Source organism: Asparagus officinalis, chromosome 10, assembly GCF_001876935.1.
Source record: "Asparagus officinalis chromosome 10, Aspof.V1, whole genome shotgun sequence".
Lineage (NCBI taxonomy): Eukaryota > Viridiplantae > Streptophyta > Magnoliopsida > Asparagales > Asparagaceae > Asparagus > Asparagus officinalis.
The window spans coordinates 1,899,906-1,913,338 of NC_033803.1; the positions used below are offsets into that span (position 1 = coordinate 1,899,906).

Sequence of the window (13,433 nt, forward strand, 5' to 3'; positions counted from 1 at the left end):
ATAAACACTATAATGATTTTTTTTATTGTTGCCCCTAAATCAGAAATTTTCTCTATTTTGAGCCATTAAAATTCTCAATTACGGTGCTAACAAGGTCAACCACAAGCTTTTTAACTGGCTATATGATTATACAAACGATATGATTCCTTTGATAATCAAATTTAACCTAAAGGTGATTACGGGATAAACATATGCTCTAGTTTCTAACCACATTTCAATTTAAATTAAGCTATCGAGGTTCACATGCTTTTAGTGCTGTCAAAATCTTTTTGATTAGGGTTGTTTGATAGAACTTTAAATTTAATCCCTTTGTGAACTTTTTATGTAAACTAGGTAAAGCAAAAGAGGGAGCTGCTAATTAATGATGTTTTGTCTACTAATCGGGTGTTAACAGAGGAATGAAAGCATCCTAAGATTTCACAACAACTCAAAAAGGTTTTGGAGGGGAAATGTATCCAATAGACTTAGTTTATGATATTAAATGCGCGTCGGAGAGATATAACTCTTAATGAGATGTCTCATGGCATGTTTAGGGAAATTTTGAGTAAGAAAAATTCCCCAAGGACCCAAAATATGGAACCAATAGGGGGGACAAGTAAGGTGTCCCCCTCCTATTGGATAATGATGATCATCTCATTATCCAATAGGAAGGGAACACTTCACTTGTCCCCTCTATTAGTCCCATATTATGGGTCTCTGTAGTAAAGCTCTTTTGAGTAACATAGAGAAATGAAATAAAGCTACAAATGCATTTATGATGACCACATTATCCAAAGCAAAGAGAGATTATTTAAGGGTTAATTTTAAAAAAAAAACCTCAACTATGGGGGCCGTCTCAGAAAACCCCTCTCAGCTATTTTAACTATAGAAAACTCCCCTTGTTTATTGAGTTATTGTAGATAACCCCCTTCAACTTTTAAAATATTATTTATCCCCACTAACTTTTCTCACTTAACCCCCTAAACTAATATCATTTAAATCTAAAGGAACAAATGATTTAAAATGACCCTAGTAGCCCTAAGACATTAAATTTTTTTACCATAGTGTTCCTTCTTAACTTTTTGGGTTAAAATAACTTTTTTTTTTAAATTTCCCCCTCTTCTCATTCCTCCATCTTCATTGTTAGTTTTCCATGCAAATCTAATTTTTTCCCTCTTTCGAAACATTATACTTCTTTTATTTTCTTCTTATCCATGCTTATAATGTCTGAAACAACTGAAACTTTTAAATTTTTTTTGAAGTTTAGTTTCCTCATCAAAACCCATCGAACCAAAGTCTAATATTTTGATTGGGTTGGGTTTTTAAACTGATATGATTTTTTTTTCAACAAAGGGTATTTTAATCATTGCATATTTCATATTAATAATATTAGGGGTTATATAAAAAAATAGAAAGATAAAGGGGGTTTCGTAATACACCCCCCATGGTTAAGGGGGAGTTTTCAAAAATTAACCCATTCTTTAAAGGCTTGAACTGCAGCATGAAAACAGAGCCTAAATCATCAAAAGAATATCAATTTGTTAATTAATTGCATGCCGTGATAAGTTCAGTGAATGAATGTTCCCTCCTTGTTAGTTGGGATGAGGCACTAAAACTGGTGGATTTGTCATTGTAAGCATTGGTTTCCACAAATTTCAGCCGCGATTTCTTTTTTTTTTTTCTTCGAACGTCGATACACGTCAGCAAAAAGGCTAAAACTATTAGCTTGGTCAACTCCTGATTGTATTACTTCACAAATTTTATTGTTTTTGAAATTGTTCTTTAAAAGGAGGGACCCTTTTTATTTTTTCTTTTTCTTTTTTGGTTGGAACAAAAGAGAGAGATTTAGTCATATGTAAATTCCCTCCTTATGGTACATGGACATGCATCCTTATCCTAAGTAGATAGTTCAGGGCTATGTTAAGATTGCTCGTATTATACAAATATTAATTATGTTCTTTCGTGTTTATAAAGGTATCATGAAATCTAGCTCACAAAATATTCGATTTTTTCTAATTTTTAATTTAAACATCTAAAAAGAGACACATGATATGTGACTATAAGGCTGACAAGTTCCACTTACTTCAAGAGAAATTATAATGACTAGAGAGATGTAAGGGGCTGTTTGGATGGGTAAAAGAGGGAAAAGCTGTCAAAAATGTTAGCTTTTTGGCAGCTTTCCCCCAAAATCACCACATATATAAGAGGTGATTTTGGGGGAAAGCTGCCAAAAAGCTGACATTTTTGACAGCTTTCTCCCATTTTACCCATCCAAAAACCAAAACCAAACAGCCCCTAAATGTCCAAACAGATCACCTGTTAAAACGCATGATTAGAATTTGAAAATTTCCTTGGGGATCCCAAATCATGGGACCCAAGGGAGGACATGTGAGGTGTCAACCCCTGGGTGCATGATCTACTATTCTAGATCATGCACCCAGGGGTTGACACATCATCTGTCCCCCACTGGATCCATGATTTGGGGTCCCTGTAGAACAACTCTCAGAATTTAACAGAAAAATAAAAAAAGCGGTCCCCAAATCGAGGGTGCCAAAGTTCAACTTTCGGAAGCTTCGGGTATCAACCTGATAAAAATAAACTTCAAATCGGGCAAAACTTGGTTGGAGGCATCAAATGAGCAAAAAATAAACGTTTGAATGACATGCAACATACATCAGGACACTTTGGAGTTGCAATATAACCCTAAGAAATATATGAACATAAAAGAAAAAAAAACTTTGGACTTGTAAAACAATTCATTTCAGTGAAAGCTCAAACTATTGTTCAGCAAAAGACGTCATATGACGCTCCTGAGTTGTGCAAGGCAGCAAGGCTCAAGGGAGACATAAAAATTATCTAATTTTCTATTTCAGTCAACCAATCAAGGATCAATTGATGTTTGAGTCTCTTTCATTTTCTTCCACAATATAGAAAATGAAGACCTCAATATACTGTTTGCCATAAAGTCAACCCCCATAGTTTCCAAAACAAAGGACTCCTCCATAAGACCTCAATTTTAAAAGGAGGGCACTCCAAAATGACCTCCTATTTTCATCAGTGAACATTTTTATAGAAAAAAAATAAGCAAACCAGACTATTACGATCTCTCATCAAAGATATCATCTACAGTTAATCATGTGTAGACTCTATATACTGTTTGCTAAAGCGTGGGTAGAATCTCTAAATAAATTTACCCGCACCAATAGAATTACAGGGGTCTATCCGCAATTAACCCTAGTATCAACATTCAGATTGGCTATACATTTTTTCAAATATAAATAATACCAAACCTACTGAATTATATTCATTCTAATTTTTCTAGCGGCTAATTTGTAATTTCAATGGAAAGATTACTAATATCAGCACGCTTAGCTTAAGCTCTCACTAGAAGAAACCTACAATTCTAGTCGACGACCATAGTTGGCGCCTCCCAACCTCTCAGATTCAAACAGCAGATAAAATGTTAGGTCCGAAGCCGGTGAAAGTTCGCTAATATGTCATCTTCATTGACCCACAAACAGTACCACGAAATTTTCACTAAATAAATCAACATAACCAAATATATCACAAAAGATCTTTTGATGACAAAGACAAAAGTCAAACATTAACACTTGTGCTACTAGCCTACGACTAACACCAAGTCCGTATATGTACATACTACAAATCTTACGTATTCTTTCTCCCTATCCATTTACTATTCGTATGTACAATACATGCAAATTACAACAGACCCGCGTGTATGTACAGGATGTTCTGAACCATACAAAGTGTTCTGATAAGATTTGTATGCGACGGTTTGGGTCTAAGAGCAGGATCGAATTAGTCCCAAACTGTAAAGATTCCTCTTCACCAAATTGCCCAAGTAATTAAACCCAACGTTGACGCCGCCCTCTTCTTCAGCCCGGGGGGTTTTTGCCCTCCGAACCCGGTCCTCGACCACCTTGAGCCGGTCCGGTCCGATCCTCTCGATGACCGACGCGACTGTTTTCCGATCGACCGGGTGACCGGCCGAATCCGTCACGTAAAATGTGTTGACCGCCGTTGAGTCCCTTGTTGAGACCTCTGCTCTCGTTACCGATAACCCGTTTTCTCGAAAAGTTCGGGTGACGTCAGCGAGCAAACCTTGGCGATCCACTGTGCATAGTTCTAGTTTTACACCCTGAAACAAAAGTTACTGGTGTGGGTTAAATTGGTTTTTGAATTGAAATGTGATTGAATTTGGTAAATTTTTGATTTTTTTTTAAAATTTTATTTACCTCGGATGATCTGCGTTCGATTGCGGCTTGTAAGCACTGAATCACTCGCTGTCTTTCTGCTTCTGAGCTTATTGGAGTCCCATCTAAATGCCTTATGTAAAATTCCTGTAAAAAAGTAAAAAAAGAAAGAATTAAACAAAAAATTGCGAAAAAAATAGAAAAATTTAGAGAGATCCGAGGAGAAAATTAGTACCAGATGAGCTCGATCGGCATCGGTGTCGATCGTGCCGTGAAACACGACGTACTTCATGTCCGTGAGCGTGCAAACGACATCGAACAGGAGCTTGGCTCGATCTCGGCACTGAACGCCGACGACAGAGTACCCCCTCTCGATCCAGTTTTGAACGGAAATCTTCGATTCATCCCCAAATTTTCTCTCGTAATCTCTTTCAGCGAACATTCATATCTGGTGGGTCTCGGTCGGCGTGGCCGACGGCGATACGGAGACACGGCGGTCCTTCGCTCCCCTTGAGATCGTGCACTCTGTTGAGAACGTTTCTCAGCTCGAAGTTATCACCGTCATCCTTCTCGAATCCTTCGATCTGCGATCCAGATTCGACGTCCTTGAGGAAATAACGGCGGCGATCGGGCCGGCGTCCGGTCCCAACCCTAGCTTCGACGATGCTGCACCTCAGGTCGGCGAGAACGGCGAGATCTCGCGACAAGAGGCCGAGGCGGTCGGTGCCGGTGAGCTCGAGCGCGGTGAGCTCGAGATCAGCGGCAAGGAATCGGATCTGAGTCCGAGATCGGAGTCGTTGAGAGACTGCCTCGAGGTAGGCGATGACTCGGTCGTCGGCGAGCTTGCGGCCGAGGTGATGCCGTGACGTGGAAGGCGTCCATGAACCATCGGCCGTCGGAGGAGATGTAGGCTTTTGCGGATCCAGAGGTGAGATCCGATAAGACCCGAACCGCTTCGGAGGTGGAGGCCCGTGCTTCGAGCGCTGTCGACTTTACGAATCGTCGCCGTCGAGCACGCCGCCCATGTCGATCACCACTCTGCAACCAACAAAAATCCAACTAAATACAAAAGGTTTGGGGGGGGGGGGGGGGGAATATGGAAATTTCATGTTTTTGTCTGAATTTTACCGAGGAGTGTTCATGCCGGATGACCAGCTTTTGTATTCATACTAGAGGAAGAAGGTCCACTCCATCGCCTTCAACCTCTCAGATCCGCAAAACTCGGAGCTCTAGCTTGGTGCATGATCTCGTTGAGGCCTAGGGTTTGGTTAAATTTTGAAGGAAATAACGAAATCGATGGATCCAAGATTAGCTTTGGTTGAATCGATCGAGTCGATTTTTGTGAGTTGCGAAGTGAGAGCACGAGATTTGAGGTGGTCTCTCTCTGCTTTGATCTCTCTCTTGATTTTACCGAGGAGTGTTCATGCGGATGACGAGCTTTTGGTATTCATCTAGGGAAGAGGTCCACTCCATCGCCTTCAACCTCTCGATCCGCAAAACTCGGAGCTCTAGTTGGTGATGATCTCGTTGAGGCCTAGGGTTTGGTTAAATTTTGAAGGAAATAACGAAATCGATGGATCCAAGATTAGCTTTGGTTGAATCGAATCGAGTCGATTTTTGTGAGTTGGAAGTGAGAGCACGAGATTTGAGGTGGGTTTTCTCTCTCTCTCTCTTTTTCAAATTTGGGATATAACGCCGTTGCGGTTTCCTTCGGGGTGAGGACTCTGTCGTATTTATGGTCCGAGAAAACCACTGTTTTTAATTAATTATTAATTAGAGGGGGTAACAAGTTAGCTTAACGGTAGTTAACTGATTGGCGGTATATACCCGAAATTTTTTGAATGAATAACAGTTTAATTTAATAATTGTGTATCAACATTAACAACCAATGAAAAATGACTCAAGGACCCGAAAATGGGACAGATAGTTAGGTGCCCCACTCTAATTGCATAATGAGCTGGTCATGGCCAGCTCATTATGCAATTAAGGGGGTAATGACGTAGCCAAGATTTTTTTTTACCCTGGGCGAAAAAATAATCCTGGTTGGCGATGAATCCCAAGGCGCAAACATCGGTGAAAGAGATGCCTCGTCCTCCTGCTCCCCCGTCGTCAGAGTCAGTACAAAACCTAGCTTTGAGCGAAGTGCATTTTGTTATAGTGCTCATAGCTTCTTTCTGCATTGCCCTCGAAAAGAATGACCAAAGATAATGCAAGTATAGGTATTGCAAAAAGTAAATCTTAGGTAGCATTATCCATCAGCCCTTGTTTGCATAGAACGCCATGTTGTAAGTGAATGCATCAAGCTCAACATCCCCTTGTATTTTCCCCTGGGCAAGTCTCATGTGGCTCTGCCACTGAAGAGGGGACACCTCACCTGTCCCCCCAATCTGGGTTCCTGTAGAAGCACCCACAACCAATAGGCATATATAAGGTTAAAAAATTTCACATAATTAGACTCTATTTTTTGTTTTAATAACAGATGAATCTTGATTAAGGACGTCTTGCGTAAGCTATCATTATATTTAAACCTAGGACCCACGGAGCAGGGGGCGTAACCACCCTCCCACAGTGGCAATTGGCAAAACCCTAGCCGCCATAACGAGACACGTACTCGCAACTTTCTATGCGGTTTTAGGTTAAGTTTTTTTTTAAGAATTTTTTGATTTAAACCCATTCCATCTTTTTATTTTACAAACTGATCGACTTTTTTTTTATTTAGCGGAATCGACCCACTTCTCGGTCACGTCAGCAACGTGGCCGAGAAGCGGGTCAATTCTGCTAAATAAAAAGGAGTCGGTCGATTTCGGTAAAAAAAAGTTGAAATGGGTTTAAAACAAATTTTTTTTTTTTTTTAAATGTGATATATTTTTCCTCATTCTTCTACGTGGCGCCTATTGCCACGTAGGAGGGATAGTAAGTAGCTGGTGACCAACTCAAGGATTGGTTTTGCTTGGGGTTAAAGCTAGTGTAAAGTGCTCCACGGGTTGGTTTATTAAACTAATACCGTGCTACAAAAAGGCTCGTGAGCTGTAGATTTGTTAGCTGGGGGCATTGGATTCTTTTTTGCCCTCAGGCCACGTGGCACGCCGGTAACAAATGGGGCCATTTAGCTTAGCCTTCAAGAATAAGTTTACGAGGCTCGTGCTAATTAAAATTTCATCCTTCTGTTAAAAAAAAAAAAATCTCCTTCAATCGCCATCACGCAGTGGCGTTCTCAAAAAGGGGAAAAAAAAAAAAAAAAAAAAAAAAAAAATACAAAACTTCGATTGCCACTAGCTTTGCTTCGTGGTAAGTATTTTTTTTTTGAGCCGCTCAGTGGACGTAGTTTTTTTTTTATCGATATTATCTAAAACATATTAGTTTTGGGCCCGTGCAATGCGCGGATTTATTAAACATTGACTTTTGTGGACAAATGGGACATTATAGCTCGTTCCAGCGTGGCGCCTACTCGGAGGGGTGGGGCCGGAATCTTGAATTAAAAATCCGAATATTCCTCGTCTTAGCGACCATCATTAATGAATGCTAATCAAGGGCGAGACGTGCGATCATTAGCTGTCCGCACGCGACTCGTTAGTTTGAATTTAACACGAGTTGTTGGGGGCACGACAACGGCGTAACGCACAGTGTGACGTGTCGGGACCCCATTGGAGGGGTCGTTGATGGGGAAAACGTGGGAGCATTTAAAAACGGGGCGCGGGAACGTTTCGGGTTCGGGTCCAATTCGAATCGGGTGCGGGTTTGATCTGGGTCTTAAGTCAGTCATGTGACGGGGGTATCAGAGAGGAGATACCGCGGTGCACCAGAATAGATGACAAAATTTTCAAAAAAAAAAAAAAAAAAAAAAAATTTTAAAAAAAAAAAAAAAAAAAAAAATATTTGCAGCTTAATAATAATAATAGTCATAGGCTCATAGCTCAAGGAATCTTTTTAGGCTAATTAGCAATTCAATAAGTTATAGTCTCACTCACTTTACATTTATATTTTTCCGTTGGTTTTTTCGTAGCATTCATATAACTCAAGTTGTTTAGAATTAGCAAGTCAAGGCCTTCAAGATATTTTTCACATTTTTTTTTTTTGGTTCGTAATGAAATCACTGTCATGTCACATAAGAAACAAATCTAGCTGCAATAGTAACAGTGTTTTGATTTTCATTTATTGTGTTTGTTTGAACATAAAAAAAAGGAAATGGAAATCAGTCGCAATAGTAACAGTGTTTTTTCATCAATTAAATAATCTGTTTTATTCACGGTCACTATTTTAACAGTGCTTTTAGTAATTAAAAATTCTTTCTCAAAAATCTGACATGACATCCTACGTGGCACCCCTATTCATTTAAATCACAAAACGAAACAAACATGTGATTTGAAAATCAGTTGAAACCAAAATCCTACGTGACAAGGAGGGATTTCTTAAAATCTGAAGTGACATGGGTTTTCTCTTTTTTTTTTTAGCAAGCAAACAACCCCTTATATAAACGTGAAAAAAACTTTCGTCATAGCATAATAGAACGTACTAATAACAACTTAGAACATGTAAATACAGTGAAAAACAAGTAAAAGCACGTAACATACGAAGCGAGTGAAATTGTTATAACTTCGAAGATAAAATAGCATGTGCACAGCACAAGCTTTTCACGTGGGCAGTGTACTGCTTGTCGGTCGTAAGCCGCGGTGGAACCAAAATAATAATAATAATAATAATAAAATTTGTTGGAAGGGGGAGATATTTGTTTCGTTTCCCGCGAAGCTGGATGCGTTGGCGCCAGTCCTGATAGCGGCTTCTCCCCGTGACGGACGCAAGAGACCGCAATCGAACAAAAGAGGTGGTATTTGACCGAGGTACGAGGAGACAGCGGGCTAAAGCAGTCGGCTTCGTGTCTCGAGCCTACCGATCCTCTGCGGTTCGTGATTGCGGGGATGCGGTGTGATGCACACAGTAGTTGGGGGCACAGTGATAAGGATACTTTCATGATATGATACTTATCACATCCGTATTTCTTTTTAACAATCACCGTTATAAACATGGACGCCGATACGTATATACGCAAAAATCGAACATATATATATATATATATGAATGAATGATACAATAAAAATAGAATAAAATTTAAAAAGCAATCATTTCTAAACTTATTCATAAAAAATAACATGTTTAAAACTTATTTGCCAAAAGCAACACAGTTTCAGCCAATTGACTGATACTTGATCGTTTTTGGTGGAAAAAATACCAAAAATATTCACGGGGCTTCAAGTCCCGTGAAGTTTGGTTTTTTTTTTGTTAAAAACGATCCAGTTTCCGCCAGTTGGCTTAAACTGGGTTGTTTTTGGCAAATAAGTTTCAAAGAGATCGTTTTTTTACAATTATTTTAGGAAATGAGTTGTTTTTAAAAAAAATTCCATAAAAATATGAGATAATCATGTGAGATTTAAAAAAAAAAATTAATATGATACAACAAAATCACTAATGTGTTTGTTACATCTAAAAAATCTAAGATTAGCTCTTGAAATTTAATACTAACCTCAAATTCATTAATCTAAAATTTAAAAACAATTTCAACTATGTAACCAGCATGTATTCAAATATTTCGAATGTAAAATAAGAATGTTTCACTATATATATCTGTATGTATAACTACGTTCCATAGTATCCGTGCCCTAACCGCAGACAGAAATATTTTTGAGTTTGTAACATAATCCTCATGAAAATTATTAATCTCACAGCACTTGAACTTTTGTTTGCCTCACAAACCCCCTGAGCTTTAAACTGTATCCGCATATTCTTAATATTCACAAACAGAAAGATTAATAGTTTTTGAGTTAAGGGGCTGTTTGTTTGCATAAAAAAAGAGGGAAATCAAAGAAAAAGAAACCTATTTCTAAGAAAAATAGGTTTTGGGATTGTTTGGTTGGCTAAAAAAAGAAGGAAATCAAAGAAATGGAGATGAGATGAAATGAGTTGTCACCTTATTATAGGATGATGCGAGTGATTTTTTAAGAAAACTTGTTTTGATGTTGTTTGGTTGGCGAAAAAAATAAGAAAATGAATTATAAAAAACCTATTTCTTGTATTAGGTTGTTTTTTTGTTTGGTTATTTCTTAAAAATAAGAAAATAGATGAGATGAGATGAGTTGTCATTATATTATTGGATGATGTGACTTACACTTAAGGAAATTATTTTCCTAGTTTTTTGAGAGGAAAACAAAGAAATAAAATGTTAATGAGATGAGATGAGTTGTCACAATATTATTGGATGATGTGAGTGATTTTTAAATATGAGATGAGATGAGTTGAGAGATGTTGTGGATGAAAATAATATTTTATTGGATGTGGTGGATGTGATGGATGAGTTGTTGGATAAAAATAATATTTTATTAGATGTTGTGGGTGAGTTTTAGGAATGGAAATGTGTGAAATTGTATTTTTTGAAATTTCTTGGTTTTCATTTCTATTTTTTGGTTTTTTAGGAAATAACCAAACAGGCCTTACAGCAGACCTAGAAAGGAGAAACTCAGTTGACGTAACCTGACAAGTGCAGAGCCCAAGGTCCAAGGAATCAATTAAGTGGGCCTCCCAACTGTGAACCGATATCAACATTTTGATAGCCCAAATGAGCTACAACCAACTGGTGCTTTCCATAAAGGTCGACACGAAGTCAAGAAGAATTGAGGTTAGCTTTCAAATCTTAGCAAATTGAGTAAAATGCAATTGGGCACTTTTTTGTCTCTCATCTTTGGTTTTTTGACCATCTTCTACGAAGTCAAGAAGAATATAAAGAATTATATTTCAGACATCCACCATTTTGTTAAATTCTTCTTATAAACATCAACCCTTCCATCTCTGAAAACCACATGAATGGAATATCATCTGAAAAAAAATTACATTGCCTAGAGCATTCCTCAATCATCAACACACCAGTCAAGAGTATAACGACGTAAAATAGCGCAAAATCCATTTTGGTGCCCGAAAACGAATTCGCTTAGGAGAGTTAATGCAGCCACTAACCAATCCAACATCATAAAGATAAATAAGACATAAACACATTGATCATCTCATTCTCAAGCCATGCTCTCTTTGAACTCACCCACAATCCAAGGAGTTGTTTCTAGCAAGAAAAATTCCCCAAGGACCCAAAACATGGGACCAACAGGAGGACATGTGAGGTGTCCTCCTCCTATTACATAATAGGACCCTTCACTTGTCCCCCCCTGTTGGTCCCATATTTTGGGTTCCTGTAGCAAAGCTCTTCTAGCAAATATCAAATAATCGACATATAATAACTGGACGCTTTTATAATGATGCTCATACGGGAACCCACAGAAACTGTTCTCTTGGAAATAACAAACAAGGTAATAGTAAATACTTGAGAATCTTGTTTCAGCCCACAAAAAAATTCTTCCAAAACTAGCGACCTAGCTCTTCATAGCCTCCTCCATATATGTTTCTCCTTCAAAAAATCCTAATAAAAAACCAAACTTTACTAAATGTATCTGATGAATCTTCTACTTGCTCAGGCTTGTGCTCATACCCCTGTAACATAAAACCCTAATTTGCGCCAATCTGCAAAACCATCCCAAATTTCAATAATTTGCTGATACTCTTCTATAAGAAATTATTTAGCGTTACCTCACATATATGCACCTTAACAAAAGAAAAGTAAAGCAGTGTAAGAACAAATATTTTCGGCATTTCAGTAGTCTCCTATTTGGTTTCTTGCCTGGTCCCCAAGCACCTAGTACACTCAATAATTTCTCCATAATTAACAAAAGAATGTGAAATTAGAAGACAACTTGGTCGAAATCATACAATATAGAAACTGGTGCTTTAGACTCTCAGTTTCAACATTCATCTTGAACACGCAAAACTTATCCCATCAATCTACACTCCAGAGAGCTTGTAACTTGCTTGTGAGTTTTGAATCTACAAACTAGGCGTTAAAAGTGGACATGAGATGTTATATAAAATGTGATACAGCGGATGAATGGCATGAAAAAAATGAGCAGCCTACATCTAGAAGTAAATTGTCTAAACTCCAATAATGCACATCACATACATGTGCAATGATATAGATATCATCCCAAAATCTTAATTGTTAGATGAATCATTCAACATCCAAATACTCCCGGTTTGATTCCCGATGAAATAACCATAAAACTGACGTGAGAGAGTGCTATCCTGAATGGCGACAAGCCAACCAAGAGCTCACTTTGAACCATGTTATTGTAGGCAATGAACTGTAGACCATGGATGATTTAACTTACAATGTTACTGGTTTTGGTCAAGCTGAAACTGAGCAACTATAAAAGAGATGAATTTTAGTGTCAGCTGAAGATCGAAAACATGCTGGGCATCACAAATTTTGCAGTTCAAACTCAGCTTGACACCTCTAGTTATATCTGCGAAAGAAAATATAATTTAGTTAACGGTGTGAATTATTTGAAACAACATTTTTGAAGCAGATTATGAGCATCATAGCATGTATAAATTGTGTCTAGGTCTCAAATAGGGAATCCTTAGTAACTGTAGCAAATAGGGGGAAACTGCAAAGACTTCTCAAATGGAGAAAGTATATCACAAGGAAAGATGGCCAAATTATACCTGATCTATTGTTATATTGAGAAAAACAGGGAAAAAGGTTTCTGCACTACTTAACCATTTGGATGCAGCAGTTATAGTAACTATTTCCTTAATGAACCTAGTCAGATGTCCCTTCACTTTCTTATATATATTCTCCCCTCGTTCACTGAGCATCACTTAGTCCTATACAACAGTTAATTTTATACATCAGATAGCTTCATAATTCAACTACACTTTGTGCTCTTATTCTACACCTTGTGCTCTTATTCAAATCCTAAGCAGACCTGTACAGCTTCATTTTTGAAGGCACGCGTCTAAAAACTCCAACCTTCCACTTAAATAAGGGGAAAATTAGTCTATACACGTAAAATTATGAATTTGTGACCTAACTCAATAGCATGATTGTGCTCTAAATCAACATTCCTAGTTCTTTTTTGATACAATCTCACTTTTACCTCAAGCACAAAATGTCCAACTCCAAAAAAGAGTACCTGCAATTAAATTATGTTACATTTTTTTTTTGTTCTCGCAACTGCAAGTTAATACTCCATTTTGCATCTATATACTATTATTTTCAAAAAGACCATTACACGTGATCAGAAGGCAAGAGATTTTTGCAAGGTGATCATGTATATCGGAGTAAATCAGCAGATAGGGACCTGAAAT

The 13,433-nt window shown here is 37.9% G+C and overlaps 1 protein-coding gene and 1 long non-coding RNA gene across 2 annotated transcripts in view; both read right to left on the minus strand.

Moving 5' to 3' along the window:
• On the minus strand, positions 3,522–5,903 carry LOC109826084 (ACT domain-containing protein ACR8-like). Its single transcript, XM_020393050.1, is given in 8 exon segments — positions 3,522–4,138; positions 4,236–4,340; positions 4,429–4,651; positions 4,653–5,044; positions 5,046–5,150; positions 5,152–5,214; positions 5,216–5,231; positions 5,605–5,903. Coding segments are annotated over 8 exon segments (1,323 nt in total). The 5' UTR covers positions 5,667–5,903; the 3' UTR covers positions 3,522–3,781.
• LOC109826325 overlaps positions 11,492–13,433 on the minus strand; it is a 4,365-nt gene continuing 2,423 nt past the window's right edge. Inside the window, exon 3 of the long non-coding RNA XR_002243276.1 lies at positions 11,492–12,586. This is a non-coding gene — a long non-coding RNA (uncharacterized LOC109826325). The remainder of the gene's footprint in view (positions 12,587–13,433) is intronic.